Source organism: Ochotona curzoniae, unplaced genomic scaffold (genome assembly GCF_017591425.1).
Source record: "Ochotona curzoniae isolate NIBS_2020 unplaced genomic scaffold, NIBS_Ocur_1.0 contig_2927, whole genome shotgun sequence".
In the NCBI taxonomy this organism is placed as follows: domain Eukaryota; kingdom Metazoa; phylum Chordata; class Mammalia; order Lagomorpha; family Ochotonidae; genus Ochotona; species Ochotona curzoniae.
The window spans coordinates 1,584,108-1,601,083 of NW_024465654.1; the positions used below are offsets into that span (position 1 = coordinate 1,584,108).

A 16,976-nucleotide genomic window follows, 5' to 3' on the forward strand; every position below is an offset into this window, starting at 1 on the left:
TTCTGTGTCCTGTATTCCCAGAACACAAACTTCTCTTTCACATCCCTCATCGCCTTTTACTCTTATGATTTATTCAACGTCCACCTGTCTTACAGTCTGCAAGTGTGTGAGTCACGTGTCATAAGAATATTCCGAGGGCCTGGCATGCTGTCACATACAGGAGGAACTTAGAGCTACGAAGTGCATGAATGAATACAGCAGTGAGATGCGGAAGCCAAGAGACTAGGTGGCTCTCGCCGGAGAACGTGCATGCATTCAGGACCAGCATTGTCTGGCTGAAGGCACGAGATCATCTCCCCAGGGAGAGCATGAGGAAGGATGTGGTAGTGGGTGGGTGTGGGGTGTGGGTGGCTGGAGCAGGAGTGTGACCGAGATAGTCCAGGTGGTGAGGGGAGACCCAGGAAGTGGAGAGTGGAGGGAGGGAGGCCCTGCTCCAGGGAAGGGACCCAGCTCTTGGTCATCTTTGTCTCGCCCACAACCAGGTCTAATTTATGGAGTCTCCCCAAGTGCAAATGCTAAGCACTCCTGGTCATCCTTTCTGAGCAGCCCTTTTCAAGGTTAGAACTGCCTGGCTGGGGTTTATAAGCATGGATCCTGGGCCCTCTAGGGCCGTGGCATGTTGGCATGCTGTTGGGTGATTCTTCTCACATGTAAATTGGTGAGAGGATGGAGACGGCACCTTTGTTCACACAGGAGTCCCCCAAAGCTAGCCCAATCATAGGCAAGGTGTCGTGTAGGTGCTTCTGGATGGATAGACGGATGAATGAGTGGCTTCTACAGGCACATGAATATGTTTATTTGTCTGACTCAGGCAGAGAGAAGAGGACTGGTGCCTTCATACGGCTTTGGATCGCTTTCTTCCTTCTAGGCCCAAGTCCCCACTTGTGAGATGAAGTGGTCGGACCATGGGAGCCATGCAATGTCTCGCTGCCTTCATAAGTGGCAGTGCCCTGGGTCTCTGCTCTCTCTTTCTCTTGCCTTGCTTGCTTTCCTAAGAGGGAGGGAGATTCAAGGTGGGGCCCAGCCCGGTAATTTAGTGGCTAAAGACCTTGCCTAGAGTGCGCTGAGATCCCGTATGGATGCCAGTCTGTGTCCCGGTGGCCCAGCTTCCTTTCCAGCTCCCTGCTTGTGGCCTGCAAAAGCAGTCGAGGACGGCCCAAAGCCTTGGGACCCTGCACCCACGTGGGAGACCCAGAAGAGACTCCTGGCTCCTGGCTTCGGATCAGCGCAGCTCCTGCCATTGCGGCTGCTTGAGGAGTCAATCATTGGATCGAAGATCTTCCTCTCTGTCACTCCTCCTCTCTGTACATCTGACTTTCCCATAAAAATAAATAAATACTTAAAAAAAAAAAAAGAATCAATGTGAAAATCAACCACAACCCAGAGTTCTGCTGTTTATTTTAATAGGAGGGGTGGAGGCAAATAGTTTAGAGAAACGTATAAAAAGGCCTTTTCCTTTGGGGCTGGAACATGATATGATTTGTGCATAGCACATACATATTTAAAAAAAAATAGAAGCATCACATTTCACAAAGCACATTATTGAACAGTTTCTGGGTTTCCTGTCTGCTGTTCCCACAAATGAGGACAGCTCTGCACGGGGGGACCCAGCCTGAGGTTCTTAATGATATATACAAAGAGAAAAACCACATCAGGACACAGCTGCCCGATGCTGGAATTGCAGTAGTTCGATGAGGTATACAAACACGGTTCCGCAGGGGCTGTCTGCAGGACGGACCGGCTTCAGGGTTGTCACAGGCATCATCGCGCCCTCCTGTTGTGGAGGAGGATTCATCGACTCAGCCTGAAGCACCGAGCAGAGTCCTTCTGCTTGTTCTTCTGACCTTGCCCCAGACACTTCTGTCTCTGGATTTTCCCGGGAGCCGTCAGATTGAGTGTCTGGTTGCTTGGAGGAGAAGGAGGTAGAAGCAGATCTGGGAGATGCACTTTGCAGGTAGGAGAGGGTCAGGTGACACCTGCTCAGTGACACCTGACCTGCCCCTTCAAGGAGATGCACCGTCGGGGTGGGAAGCGAGAGTTTTCTAGCTGTGTCCACATGCGAAGGATCAGAAGGGTGAAGTTAGAAAAGGCATCAGGGTCTCTCGGGGGCCAAGCAGTCACATTCAGCAGCTGTGTTTGTACAGTGCAGAGAGCAGGGGGAACTGTGGCAGAATGCAAGGCAAGGCAACGATTTTCAGATACAAAACAAAATGCAGGGACCCTCCTTCCTGTCCCTCTTCCCTCAAGACTTGCAGAAAGGGAGAACTTGAAGGATCTGACATCTCAGGGCAAGAAAATGGGAATCAGAGCCCACCAAGGACGGAGAATTCCAGACTTTCCAGGATGCGATCCTCAGGGGAGAACTTTTGGAGAAACCTGTAGGTCTGAGGAGCAGAGAGGTCTGTGCCCTGAATCGGAGGACTTGAGAAAAAAAAAATTTTTAAGCCATAGAATGACCCTGACCGAGGACTTGGAAGTGTGTGGGGGAGGGTTGGTTACGTTGAAGATTTTATGAAACTTGGTGGCAGAGGGGAAAGTTGAAGAGGGTGATGAGAGGGTGTTCATTCTAAAATTATATGCAGATTTCCAAGGGAGGCTCAGAGATGTATGGGAAGCAAGAAGCGAAGGCGTGTTAGGAGGCATGGATAAGGCATCTGGAATTCCCTCGTTTCCTCTAAGGGCTTAGAGACAGTGGAGAGTTTGCAAGGGGCCTGAGCGGCCTCCTCCTTTGCTTCTGAGCCTTTGCAGCTGAGCAGTCCATCAGCTCCTTCTCATGTGCTCTTGGAGAGGGAAGAAGTCAGCCCGCTGTGTCTTGGAACCCCAAATTTACACGGAGCTGCCAAAGAGGAGGAGGAGAGAAGGCAGGTAATCAGCTCTGAAACCCCACGCAGCAGGCTCTCTGCTCAGGACTCAGCGGGGGAGGAAGGAGGACCCAGGCCTTTCTTGGTATGTCCTTAGTGAGAAGCAGGTGTTCTCTCTGGTGCTTCTGCCCATGGCGATGTTTTCTACAGCCTCTGGACTGGCAGCTAAGTGAAGGGCTTGGTGGACATGTGGTCAGGCAGGAAGCAGCTTTTTCGGTCTGTGTACAATAGCAGCAGGCAAAGATCGGAAATGCCCTTGGTGAATCTTAACTCTGTTCTGGTTCCTGAGTGCACTCCTGAGGATAGAGACTGCTTTTGCTCCAGCCTGAAATGCTTACAGCTCAAAGAGCAACGCTTTGAAATGATTCTTGTAAAACCTCGCTGTCTTACTATCCCAGTTCTGCCAGGAGGTTGTGTGCACTCAGCTTTCCATTGCCTATGCCTCTGTTTAACAGACTGAGCACATTGCACAAGACACCCTTCCCCCACCCAGAAAAAAAATCAGCCCCGTCACCTGCAATTCAATAATCTGAGCAGTCAAAGGCAGTCAATATTCTCCCATTTCCGCTTGGTCTCAAACCTCCAGCTCCTTCTCGTTTCTGTTCAAGGCTTGACTGTGTCCACACCCGATCCAGAGCTCCTGCTGTCTGCTCAGTCTCTGCTCACCTCAGTGTGGCCTTTGCCTTCTCAACCAGCATGCAGAGGTGGCCCTTGTGGAGCCCCTGCCTTGGATCATTAACCTCCGTCTTCAGCCCCGATCTATCTATAGATGGGCGCATCTGCAAATAGACAGGTTGAAGATGAAGAAGGTATTTGTGACAGATGCGGGATTGTCTTGCAGGCCGGGGGCCTCCAAGAGTAGCACAGGGTGTCAGGTCGTTTTGTAACTCCATGGTCGACGTATGCCAAAGATAGTTGCATTCTGCTATGGCTTGCTCTGGTTTCAGATTTAGGAACATTCCAGTGGTTCAGGAATCCAAAGGCTCCAGCAGACAACATTTATAGTCGCTTGGGGGGAACCTCTCTGCTTTAAATACTTTCAAAGGACAGTCAGCAAGAAGGCATTGTGCAGCGGGGAGCCACTTGGCTTGACCACTTGACTTCATGGGATTATCACTCCTCTTCTACTGTAGGCAGGAAGAGGGGCAAACGCCGGAGGTCACGGTGCCCATTACTTCTGCATGCAGGCCACAGCGTGTGTGCCGTGGGGACGAAAGGAAGTGAGAGTATCAGATGAGAACTTGGGTGAGTTTCCTGGACACAGTTGGAAAGGAATTAGCATCAGTAGTCCAAGGCCTTTCTACTTCCTTCATGCCCTGTTTTGCATTCCCACCCCTCTACCCCTTGCCAAAGAGTTTGCCATTAATAGGATCCTTGTCATCTGACGTTTAAAAAAGATCTGGTTCAAAGTGAGGAAAAGTTATGGGCAGACAGCCTGGCCCCACAGTTCTTGTGGAGCCACACACAGCACCAAGTCCTCTGGGCAGTGTGGCTCTCTACACATCCAGTCCCTTTGGCTGCCTCCAGCAGACCTTCCTAAACTGAGCCCCTCCTTTTCTCCAAGAAGGGGACCCCAGGTCTCCACCCTGGCTTCCCAAGCTCAGCATTATTGTGCCCTCAGAGCCCCACAGGCAGAGAGTTTGGGGTGCTGATCACTCTTTTTTTCAGGCTGGCAATTAAACCTTGTCCTCTCTCCCCCTGCCCTTCCTGCACTGAGGGTACAGCTACTGCCCACCACCTATGCTGAATGTGCAGTTAGTGGCCTCTAAGTGGACAGATGAATGGAAAGAAGCAGCACGGGCGTGCACCCATCAATCCTGCTTGGTTGACAGCTGACATTCTTGTAGGCACATTCCTGTAGCAGTGATGCTGGAAGAAAGAAACCTGATGCTCTGGGATGCCTGTGCTCTGACGGTATGGCTATCAAGATGTATGGAGCTGCACCCGCACATGCAGGCTCCCACCTGGCCTTCTCCTGTGCACACGGTCACATCCCACAAGTGTCATGTCCATCTTCTCTCCACAGAGGAGGGCAAGGCTGAGGGTCCATTGTCATTCTAAGATGCAAACTGCAAGGCTGCAATCCCCTCTGTGTGTGTGTGTGTGTGTGTGTGTGTGTGTGTGTGTGTGTGTGTGTGTGTGATATGCCATGAGGTCCAGCAGCCAGGAACACTAGAACATCATCTCCCCAAGCACAAGCTCAGCCTGACTTAAAAGTCACAGGATGGAGCTGGGGAATTGTTCAACTTGTGCAAAATTCCAAGAGAAAAGATGCAGCTTTCAACCCATGAGCACTCTTTCCTGGGTCCTTAGATTCTGGGAAGGAAATGGGTGACAGTCATGATTGGGGTCACCTTGCTGCCCCTCTTGACCCGTCCATATTTGCTCAGTGCGATGTAGGTGCCCCGGTACACGTCAGATTCATAGGCGTTGTAATTATTGGGAAGGAGCGTTTCTCTGAACTTGCATTCCTCTTGGAAGCTGGGCTGTGAAACAAAGAGACAGAGAGTAGAGGTGCAGTTAGGAACGAGGTGTGCTGCCAACACTGATTGTGTGCAGTGGAAAGGCCACTAAGTGAGCGGCCTCAGGAGAGGGCAGAACCAAAGAGGACTGCAGCACTCGCGTGGGGCCTCACTTAGGGTGAGAAAAACAGGGGCTGGGGACGTCAGTGGGTGGTTTGTGTCACCTGGGGTGGAGTAGAGGTGAAGCAGGCTGTACTGCTCAGCTTTCCTGACTCTGGGAAGCTCTGAGCCCATCCATGAAGCCTCAGGTGGCAGTGCAACCCGTTCAGAGACAGTCCCAAGCAAGAATAGAGTGAGCTGGGGCCAGTGCAGTGGCTCAACTGGCTGATCCTCTAGCTGCAAAGACTAGAATCCCATGTGGGAGCCGATCCATATTCCAGCTGCTCCACTTTGCATCCAGCTCCTTGGTTATGGTCTAGGAGAGCAGCAAAGGATGGCCCAAAGCTTTCACCCACGTGGGAGATGTGGAAGAAGCTCCTGGCTTCTGGCTTCAGATCAGCTCAGCTCTGGTTGTTGCAGCCACTTGGAGAGCAAACCAGAGTACAGAAGAGATTTCTCTCTGTCTTTCTTTGTAATTATGCCTTCCAAAGAACAAAACAAATAAATCATTTAAAAAATAAAATAATAAATTTGATCTTTACCTAAAGAATATTCCCTTAACAAAGTAAAAGTAGATGGTGAACTGAAAAAAAATTATTTACAATATACATAGGTCAAGCAGTCCAACTTGCTATTATATGCATGATCCTTAACTTGCTGGAAAATGAATAGTATTTATAAAAGAATATCCTCAGACAAGAAAAACATAAATAGCATGTAGCATGCAAACTTAAGAACATATGCCTAATGAGGAAACTATAAATCTTATCTGTGAGATTGTATTTGCAATGGTCAGATTGAAAGAGAAAGCATTTCCTGTTGGAGGTTCATTGATGAAGGCACAGGGACTAATAATTCTGTATCCTCACCTGTGTATGTGTACTGTTATAATCTCTGTAAAGAACCACGTGATCTGAGGGATGTGACAGCCAGCTCACCTAGGCCAGCAGGGGACATCGACTGTCAAAGGTTGGACAACTGTCCTGGTCAAGTTTTGTAGCAAGTGTCTGGGTCTGTGGATGCACTAAATGGACTTTTATCAGCCAATAGATCTTGGAAAGATTTTCTCAGTCCTGGAGCAATGAAACAATTTCTCAGAACTATCAAAACCACTTAGGTAACACCCTCAAAACACTCTTCCCCACAATGGAGTCTCTAAGGCGTTGTCAAATGACCATCAGCCAGGTGCTGATGTAGTCTGACAGCAAGGAGCATCCCCTTCTCCTCCCTTGTGGACACAGGAGGAAAAAAAAAAGAAAAAAAGAAACTAAGGCATCGGTTCTACCCACCTTCTTCCATCTCTGAACCTTCCTGCCCTATTCTAAGGCCCACATGGGCAAGCGTCCCTCTCAACTATGTAAGCAATATTAAAAAGAAAATTAAAAATTAAAAAAGAGTCACATGGCTAGAAAATTAAAGAATTGTTTACTAGAAGATAAATGAATACAGCAATTAGTCATCAATCTTCTGGGAATTTATCCTAGTGGGACATTCACACACACACATACACGGCAGTTACAACAACATTATTTATTTCTAATAGTAAAAGAGCAGAAGCAAGGCAAAGCCTCTTAAGAGGCAAGTGGGGGACTCAGCCTGGTTGATCCACACCAAACAATATAAAAAATATATAAATCTTTATTATCCGCATACACACAGTGATCTCACAGCTACGTGAAGATGTGGGGTTTGGAATAGCCCATATGGTACACTCCTGATGCTGTGATGTTTAAACACATGCATGCTCCCCACCACTCGTCATTCCTGGAGCTGCTGACGTTAGCTGCCTCTAGGGAAGAACTCAGTGATTTCAAGCCAGTTGGAGTGGGGAGTGGGATCCTTAGTTTCCATCCAATAATCTTCCGTGTCTTCTATTCTTACACTGTCTTTCTGGGTTATCTGCTCAAATGAGTCTGTTTTTTAAAAAGGGAGGACTTAGGATAGAAGATGGGTGGGAATGTGCAGTGTGAAGGCATGCTTATCTGACACCACTAGGCTTTCCTGGCACAGCCCCTCCTTGGAGCTGCCTTCCTCCTTGTTCTAACTTAAAGTCCTTGCTGGGGAGGAATCTGCCCAACCAGCTTCCAGGATCATTTATCTCTGTCCATGGTTAAGGGATAAGAGAGAAGAAATTAAAACTTGCAGCAGAGGGTGTGGAGGCAGGATCTGTCTAGAAGGTGTCCATCTTGGAGTCAGATCTTCCTGGACTCCTGCTCTCCTGGTCCGTGGGTGGTCCCAGGCTGCATGACTGTACTAATACACACGGATTCCAGTTTTGTTTTGGCACCAACACAAGTGTATCCTTCAAGTTCCATTTTCCGCAGTCTTGTTGAAGCACCCTTGCATTTTGTGTCCTCTTTTTTGCAGATTTTAATGATTCAAGTCCCTCCCCCCCACCACCATTCTCCACTATACCTCTTAAGTTTATTGCTTTTGTTTCTTTTTATTGTGTCCCTTTTCTCTGGCCTGTCTCCTCTCCTTAGCTATCCCAGGACTCCATAAAAGTGCAAGAATGGGACTAGATTAAGCTGGCCTGAGAAGGCCTTGGCTGCTTCCCTGTTCAGCTCATTCTTAGCTTCCTGCAACCATTGGATGGGGTCAGGTGGCATGGTGGCTGGGACGTGATTGAGTGTGTCCCCTAAGGATTTGTGTGTTGGAAGCTTGGTCGGTCCTCAGAGTTGCTGTCCTGAGAGGCAGCATGGAACCTTCCAGAAGTGGATCTCCTTTGGGGAAATAACTAGGTCACTAAGGGTGCTGCTCTCAGACAGAACTGATGCCATTCTTGTGGGGTTGGGCGGTGAGTCCTTCCAAGAGGGTTGCTACATAAGCCTCTACCATCCTCAACTTCTGTCTCTCCTTGTGGTCTCTCTACCTGTGCTCCCACCATTATGATGCCATCCACCTCTTTTCTTTATAAAGTACCCAGTTTCAGGTATTTCCTTATAGCAACCAAAACCAGACTGGCACAGTTGCTTAGGGAGGCCTGTGGTACTCCAGAAAAACAATGCATTTCCCTTGGAATCCAAATGCTCCAGGCTGCTAGGATGTTCCTACTGGTCCTACTGGTCAATGTTCTGGCTGCAACCCCTCATCCTTTCCATCAAACTCCTGAGCTTGGAGTTCTCATGGTTCAGGAATGTTGACTCCTCAGATCTGGGGAGAAAAAGCACTCAAGCCAAGCAAATGCTGTGTTAATAAAAGCGGCTACTACAGATTATTACTTGAACAAATGAAAGTAATTCCACTGGGCACATTTTCTGGATTTGTCATGCTCAAACCTCAGTGTGATAATGTCTTAAATTCCATGCAGGTCCAACCACACTTCATGGGGAACTACACTTTGCTTAAAAATAAATGAGTTCAAAGGGCACACATGTTCAGGGTGTGTGGGCTCTTGGCAGCAAGGCCCTAACAGAACACTCACCCTCTTTGGTTTAGACAGAGCTGGACCATGTGGACTGATGGAGGCCTGGTTCTCTCTTCCCTAACTGTCATCCTGTGGATGCTTTGGCCACTTGTCCCTGTATTCCCAATTCTGTGTGTGTGTGTGTGTGGTGGGGTGATGGACAGGGTCCTGGATTGGAGGACAGAAGACCGAGGTGGGCAAGGAGCAACGCTGTAGCGTAAGACGCTGCCTTCTGTAGCCCTTGCCTGCTGCTTTTCCTGTCTTTCCCTGAGTGTGTCTGCCATTCTCTGAGCCCTTTCCTAACACTAACACATGACTGCATTGTCAGTGGGGAATGTTGGAAATCTTTGCATCAGTTGGATTGATCTTGATTTTTTTTTCCAGGAGGTTGAGACCTGTCTCTGCAGGACTCAAAGTACCTTGGTTCTTAAGCACTTGTCTCCTCTTGCACTTCCTGGGGCCAGCAGGGTTGGTGGGAGGTCTTTGTCCCTTCCACTGGAGTTCTGTGTTCAACCAGAGGACAGAACAGCGGGTGGAATAAGGGAAGATTTAGCCTTCTGCTGCACAGGTGTATCCCAGGCAGGAAGAGGCCTCTACAGGTTGAACTTCATTTTGTACTTTTGCATGCAGTCACAGTCAGTAACCCTGAGATTACTAACATGACTGAATTCCCACTAGCATTTTCTTAGTAGGTATCAGTAGACTCTACCAGAATTACCAGCAGGTGGAAGAGATCACCCAAGTGTTGTTTTCCCAAGGTTCAAAGGGAACAAGGAGATGGGAATTCATTGATTTTTTTTTTTTTTTTGCCTTCTTCTAAACCCAAGTGAGCAGAAGTCCAGAGCAAGAGAAATTGTTTAATTTTTCCTCCCCATTATTCCTGGTCTTCCACTCCCAAGACAGTAGTCCAAAGCTCTTGTGGAAGAAATTGACTTTGTGCTAGAGGGTTGGTTGGGCCAGGATCTAGAGCTTGGGTTCCCATCTGTTATGCCAAATGCTCCCCTGGGGGCAGTCCTGCCCACAGCTGCAGGTGCATGGGAGACCCCAAACACCAGTGTCCCCATTTGCAAGATGACAGGAAAGGATCAAGTGCACCTGCCAGGGATGCTATGAGCTAATGCCTGGAAATCCATCTGTAGGGACACTCTACCAAAAAGAGACACCCAATACTGCCAGGGTCCAAGGAAGGAGCTAGGTGGGCCCTCTTTCTGAGAGGAGAGATAATGGGCGGCCACTTCTTCTAGGTGGGTTTACTTGTGGCTCAGTTCTCTGACCCGGAATTGGTGCCCCATACTCCCTCCCCTGCCGTACACTTCCCCTCCTCCCCGTGAGAAAACCCGTTTAGCGGCAGCAGCAGCTGAGCCGCCAGCAGATGAGGATAGTTCAGGGGGCTTAAAGGGAAATAGTGTGAATGAAATCATCACTTGGCGGGAGTCTTCCTGGCTCTACTATCAGCTGGCCATTGTTTTTTTAGACCGTGATAACGGCTGGCCTTGGCCTCTGAGGGGGCGGGGTAAGGGGAAGAGGAGGGACTTGCGCGGGGCGGAGCGGGGTGAGTAGGGACAGAGTTTGAATAGGAGCATCTGGTCTCTAGCCACACAAAGTATCAGGTGCACCACTTATGCCACAGCTGCCCAACTCTGCTCTCTGCACCCAGGCCTGCCTGGCACCGGGGTGATGAATGGTCTCCCAGCTTGCAGAAGACACGCCGTAAGCAGGTGCCACTGTGGCAGGGAGGGTGAGGAGAAGGCTCTTTTGAAAAAGTCCCTCTCCCCATCCTCACTCCTAGTCTGGCCTTTCTCCTGGACTCTGCCCTTTTAGGGAGCCCTCAATACCCAGCCCACTGGGTCCTTCCTAATGCCAGTCTGTGATGCTGCAAGCACCAGGCAGGTGTCTGGTACGCTTCCAGGCAGCCCACACACCTTGACCTCTTGGTTTCTCTGACGCTGTGTTCTCTGACTTTGGAGAGAAAGTTGCTTAATTGTGCTTCCTTATGAGAGATTTATCTGCTCCATGTCCATTGAATGGAGTCCCTGAGCCAACAAGCAAGATATCAGTTCTCCAGGTCCCTGGGATCCCAGGCACTGTGCTGGCTGCTAAGAAGGGGCCCAGTACCCTTCAGTCATTCCACTAAGGGGGTGATCTTTGCACCTTCAAAGCTTGGGCGGGTCCCGACTGCTTCCCAGAGAGTGGTCAAGAACAGTGTGAGAATTCCAAGAGGCATGCTGAGTTTCATCTCAGTGGCCCTTCCGCTCTTGGGACAGGTGCGCCATAGAAGCAGCTGTAACCCAGGGGCAGGAAGATTCCTCACCCTCGAGGAGCCCTGATGCCAGGTGGTCCCCAAGCTTGCCCATATTACAGAAACATGGGAACCATCGAAAAAGCAAAAGCAGACATTTCTCAACCCATATCCCATCCCTACTGAGCCAGGGTCTCTGAGGAGCGTCCCTGTCCTTTCTGAAGGTTCCAGGGAATGTGGATGCAAATTGTCCCTAGAATGGCATGGCAGTTTTACTGTTTTTCATCCACACCACCTATACATATAAATTAACCAGACAGAGATGAGGAGCTAGAAGCCATCTGGTCAACCATTCACACAATTTCCAGACCTCTTCTGCTGAGATCAATGCCTGGAGCCCAACCCTTTATTGCAGAACTCTTTGTTCTCTCCCAGATCCTCAGTTTGCCCTCCACACCCTCCCCATAAATAACTTGGTTGGTATTCCTTGAGGACTGCTCCGGGACTGTCCTTTTTAGCCTCCTTATTTCTGTCCAAAGCACTTGCAGATTCCTGAATACTACAGGGACGTCATCCCAGCCTGTATTCTGAAAATGCCATGTGCAAGCCCCAGGCATGGTGTCTGCCTGAACACCCTTGTACACCCTTCCAGACATGACCCAGGTGGGTGCAGGAAAGCTGGACCTTGGGCATTCCACGGAGATGCCTCTGGGGACTTCAGATCAGCCCTGGCCAGTAACTCTGGCTTCTGATTCATGGCAGAAGCTCCAGCTAAACGGGGACAGGACAGTCAGCATTCAAGGCCAAGGCTGACAAAACGTAAGCTTCAGGTTCTTTGCATAGCTCTCTTGTTGCTTTTCTCTTCGGAGATGCAAAGATTCACTCCTCTAGTTGGCAGTTCCTGGTTTCCTCTTTAGCAGGTGCAAGCTCATTCCCACCTCTCCCCTCCTCTCCAGCCCACCCTGCCCAGCCTGATGCACTCACCGTCGTGTACAATCGTCCCCTACTGTTCATGGCAACGAACAGGGCGCTTTTCACTCCGAAGAGACTCACCACTCCCCGCTCCACCGTGGAAATTTCCAACAGACCTAACAGAGAGATGGGGGCGTGTGCAGATCAGGGTGGGGACTCTGCCCCCACAGGGGTGACTGTATCCATTCCTCCACCATACACACTGACTCTGCTCCTGGAAAGTCAGAAGCTCATGCCTGAGTCCCCCTGCCCTCTGCTTTTAGCAAGTCCTGGCTACAAATCCTGCCATGGCACTGTGAAAGATTCAGTTCTGCTGGGAGTTGGTGGGGTGGGGAGGCAGGCATTTCTGTATCAGGGTCGGGGATGACAGAGACCCCTCTGGTTTGCAAGCTGAGCTTTCACTGCTGCAATCATGCAAGCTCTCGGCATGGTGGAAGCCACACAGCCTGTGGCTGGTCATTAGGATTCCACATCTACCTCATGCCTTTGCATCAACCTTACCCCATCTCAGCTCAGCAGCGCTGGCTTGAATCCTGTGATTCTCTCCCTCGGACAAGGGCTCTCCTGCAACAGCCCTTCCCACTTTCAGGAGAAGGGTCTGTGGGACAGAGTGCGACTGCAAGCAAACCCAGTGTGTGCTTCAGGCCTGAGATTTTTGCAAGCTGCTTGCCTTTCCTTCGCCTACCGGGAAGCTGAGCCAGAAGAAATCAGCTTTTCCATCTAATGTGATCTGAGGGTCTTGGTTCACTCTCCCCACCCCTGCAGCTGGCTGGTGGCTCCGTCAAGGCTTGCAAGCGCCACCCTGATGCCTGGAGCTCCATGAAGTTAATCAGCAAAGGAGTAATGTTCTCTCCCTCCCCCTTTTTTAAGGGGCCCTGCCCAGCACTATGAGGCCCCCTTGTCTGCGAGTGCTGGTCCAGCCTTCGCACCCCTTGCCCATGCCCCAGCCAAGCATGCTGCAAGGGTCACTCACTGTAGGGACTCTCCTCGTGGACTCCACTGATGCGGCCGTCGGGAGGCACCTGGAGGTGGAAGCCGATGCCCACGTTGCAATAGAGTCTCCGTTGCCGCTTGATGCCCACCAGGTAGCCAGTCTCCCAGTTCACTCCGGCAATTTCTCCGGCTAGCCCAGCGCGAGAGCGGGACAGCAGGGCGCCCCAGCCTCTGGAAGCCAGCAGCGTACTGTTGGCGCGAGTGCCCGCAGGCGAGGGCACCACCATGCCCACGAGGACGCCGAGGAAGACGAGAGCCTGCAGCGTGCCCTGGAGACGTCCTGTTCCCCGGGACATAGTGATGAACAGCCTCTGTCCCAGAGCCATCCACCTTGCCTCTCAGGCACGTGGTCAGAATTAATGGCCCTAAAAATACCGCCCTTCTTGTTTTTCTCCCCGCAGCATGGCGGCAGGGGCTTATTTTTGGAAGGCAGTTGAAGGCTGCTGACATGAAACCAAAGCCTGCCTCGGACACTCGGGTGGAGAGCGGCAGGACCCCAGCTGAGCCGCGGCCGGTGGGGACCATGGCTTGGGGACGCTCTCAAGCTTGCCTGCTTGCTGTGTCCCCGGGGCTCATGATATTGGACTTGACCTAGCTTTATAGTTCAGCAGCCCGGCCCTCCCCTGACGCCAGCCGGCCCAGCTCGCTTACCCGGCGCTGTAACATTAACCTGCCCCTGGGCCTGGCTGTCTCCCCAGGCCCCCCAGCGCCCTCCCCACTCCCCCAGGGATCCTGGGAGCTGCCGTCATTCCAGCTATGAGGCAGGAATGAGGTTAGCAGGGAGCATCTCTGCTCCAGGCTGGGGGTGGGGGTGAAGCAGGGGAGGGGCAGCTGGCTGGGGTCCCAGGGGAAGAGGGAGGCGAGAGGCCACCCAGGACCCAAATTGGGCAGCAGTTCTTGGCGTCCCCGTGCCAACTTCCTTATTTAGAGGGGTCAGGGTGAAGGCAGAGATGAGAGAAGGCTTGGTGGCAGATGATGACAGTAGCTTACTAGTGTCCCTGAGACCTTTTCGTGGAAAGGCCTCGTGGCTAAGAAGAGGTGTGAAAAGGCCATTTTTTTTCTTCAGGTAGGCATGGGAATTCTGGTTGCAGGCTTGTCTGACGCGTCTTCGGTCATGCAAACAGTCAGGGAGAGGAGCACCCAGCTTCCCCAGCACTCCGACCAAGCTATGGCATTTCCTCCGTGGGGAGGGGGAAAAGAGAGTTGAGTCTGGCCTTGACACAGCCCACTGAGAGCTCCCTTACCTGGGCTCACCCTTGGTCTGTGGGCATCGTGATTGCCCAAGGACACAAGCTGGGGTTGAGAGCTGTTCACTGTCTCACCCCAGTTATCACAGCCAGAGCATCCAGTCTGCCCGGGGTCCAAAGCCTGTGCAGGAACACGGCTTGAATAGGCTTGTGGATTGTCGGGCTGGCTCACTGAGTCAACGTGGCTCATCACCTGCCAAGGGGACCTCACGGCATTATTTTGATGGCACAAAATGATGTGCTTCTTTAAAAATACGTAACTAGGATCTCGGACATGCATGCTATTTTCTGCATTTTCCAGACAGATCCCACAGATAGCAGGTAGGAAAAACACTGGTTAGCAAGCTTTGCCTACATTCAACTTCCCCCATATGGCTTTTACATAAATCACAATCCAGCTGATGTAATGAGTCCTTTAAAAAATGCTACCCCCCCCAAACCCACCTATAAATTGTTGTGCAAATCTAGGAAAGAAGGAGTTATGCTTCTGAAAGTAAAATGTTTGAAAGGATTAATTAATTTATCTGAAAGGCAGAATTACAGAGAGAGAAAGTTTATACCTCAACTGGCCTCAAGAGTTGGGACTCTGCCAAGTGGAAACCAAGAACCCAGAACTCCATCTCAGTCTTCCACATGGGTATCAGGAGCCTGAGTACTCGGGTCATCATCTACTGCCTTCTCAGGCACATTGGCAGGGAGCTGGATCAAAAGTAGAACAGCCAAGACTTGAACTCACGCTCCTATGGGCTGGCCAGCATCTTAGGTTAAAGCTTAACACACTGCACCACAACACTGACTCCCCCTTCCCATGATAGAGAAATACATTTGTAAGGGTCACATGGGGCATGAACTTGAGTAAACTTGAGTTTCTCGTCCTTCCATTCAAGTCTTGATAGATATATCAGTGGGCCATTGGAATTTTTTTTTTTTTTTACAATCTTTACATAGTTAATTAGGGTAAAAAGGTTCAAGGGCTACAGGAAAGTGGATAAGACTAGTATTTTTTCCATATTGTTTCCTTCATGTTTAAAGGGGGGTATTAAGGGAGAAGGCCCACCCAATTTCCCACCCTCCCCAGGTCCCGGATGTAGGGCATGCTCTGAGGTTCTTGCTCAAGTGGTTTTGATATTGCAACAGTTATGAATCGCTACCAATCTTGCCACTCCAAGCACTATGAGGTCTTTGAAAAATCCACTGATTGACATAGTCCATCATAGCTGAGATGGTTGGTCGACCTGTTCTGTCTTCTCTCTTTTCTTGGTTAGGGTTCTGGGTCCAGCATTTAGATTAGGAAGATCTCCAAAGAAACTTCTTGTATGTGCTAGCAAGTACAGGGCCTGGCACAGTCCATCACCCTGATCAGGGCCATTGGAATTTATGGGCAAGCCTGTCTGCAGCATTAGTGGAAGTAGAAATGGAATGTCATGTGCAAGCAGGAGCTGGCCCTAGCTGGCAGCTCCCTCACTTGCACCCCGGATCCACAGTGCAGGCTGTGGGCAGCCTGGAAAAGTCCCTTACCTCGTTTTTGTTCTAATCCTTGTCCTGTGTCTAGTTCCCAGCCTCTGGCACCTTCCTTCGGGTCCCTCTGTCTTGACCATTCAGACTGATGTTTTGGTTGGAATGTCTATCACATTGTGTCCTCATCACACTCCCTCAGAACCCTTGAAGGCAGGTTGCCCACAGCTGGTTAACAGACTGGGACAGACCAGTGCTTCGACTGCTTGCTGGTACCCCCACCGCACTCTCCTTCTGCCCATGGCATCCATGGCACATGCCAGCCCTTACCATCGCTGCCCCACCATCAGGGAAAAACAGATACTTGTAGGCACAGGTGAGAGCTTATTGTTGAGGAAATCATTACAAACACACACCAAAAAGAGGTTTTAGGGGTATCCTTCTGCAGAGTACGTGGGTCACAGGCCCTCCATATTCAACATGGTCACCCAAAATAACTTCAGTTTCATCTTGTGTGTATCAGCTTCCCGCAAACTGGTGTTTGGTATGGAAGCTTGTGTTGATGGCTTTTGCTCTGCTGGCATAAGGAAGATTGCTAGCAGAACCCTGGAGAGCTCTGGCACAAGGAGGAACAAGCCACACACTCTCATCCACCGTGGACACTTTGAGAAGTGCTTTCCAACTAGGGTCAGATTCTGGGGGCATTCTTGCAACCATCCATTTGGGATCGGCCCTGGAAGCAAGTGTACACCCTGACCAAGTCTGTGCTCCCCACCAATAAAAATGGTAAATCCCCTTACTCCAATTCCCATCTGTGTGGAGGTCATTCCGGATGTCTTACAAAGCAGGGGTCTTGGCATTGTGGTGCCTGGATCTCCATCTCAGCTCCACTGCCTCTTAGCTGTGTGACTTTGCAAGAGCCTTGAACCTCTCTGAGCCTCGTTATATACAGAACATAAGACCCTTCCTTCAAGAGATTGTTAGGGGGTGGAGTGATCACGTATGCCTAGGACCAGCCATGAGCACTACCGTTTTCTCTGGAACACATGAGAACTCTCACACCCCACGTGGGAAGCACTGGCTCTCATCTCCCAGGGTGGGTTTTCAGTTCTGAACGGCCGTTCAGCAGAGCATATGTTCTGATGGCTGTTGACATATGCATGAGCAGGCAGCCCAGATTCC

The 16,976-nt window shown here is 50.4% G+C and overlaps 1 protein-coding gene and 1 long non-coding RNA gene across 2 annotated transcripts; one reads left to right on the forward strand and one right to left on the reverse strand.

Annotated features, from left to right (window-relative positions):
* The first annotated feature begins 1,673 nt into the window (after positions 1 to 1,673).
* Positions 1,674 to 16,599, forward strand: LOC121155438. The gene is made up of 2 exons (XR_005883668.1): positions 1,674 to 1,954; positions 16,318 to 16,599. It is a non-coding gene; the product is annotated as an uncharacterized LOC121155438 (long non-coding RNA).
* On the reverse strand, positions 5,097 to 13,671 carry FGF6 (fibroblast growth factor 6). The gene is made up of 3 exons (XM_040978759.1): positions 13,073 to 13,671; positions 12,112 to 12,215; positions 5,097 to 5,347 (listed from the first exon to the last, which is right to left on the reverse strand). Exons 1-3 carry the CDS (start codon positions 13,416 to 13,418, stop codon positions 5,171 to 5,173), a joined length of 627 nt encoding a protein of 208 aa, XP_040834693.1. The 5' UTR covers positions 13,419 to 13,671; the 3' UTR covers positions 5,097 to 5,170.
* Positions 16,600 to 16,976: the final 377 nt, after the last annotated feature.

Coding starts and splice junctions, on each gene's coding strand:
- FGF6 (XM_040978759.1), bottom strand. CDS start 13,418: ATGGCTCTGGGACAGAGGCTGTTCATCACTATGTCCCGGGGAACAGGA. Junction 12,216..13,072: donor CCACGAGGAGAGTCCCTACA/GTGAGTGACCCT, acceptor TCTCTCTGTTAG/GTCTGTTGGAAATTTCCACG. Junction 5,348..12,111: donor GGGGACGATTGTACACGACG/GTGAGTGCATCA, acceptor TTTGTTTCACAG/CCCAGCTTCCAAGAGGAATG.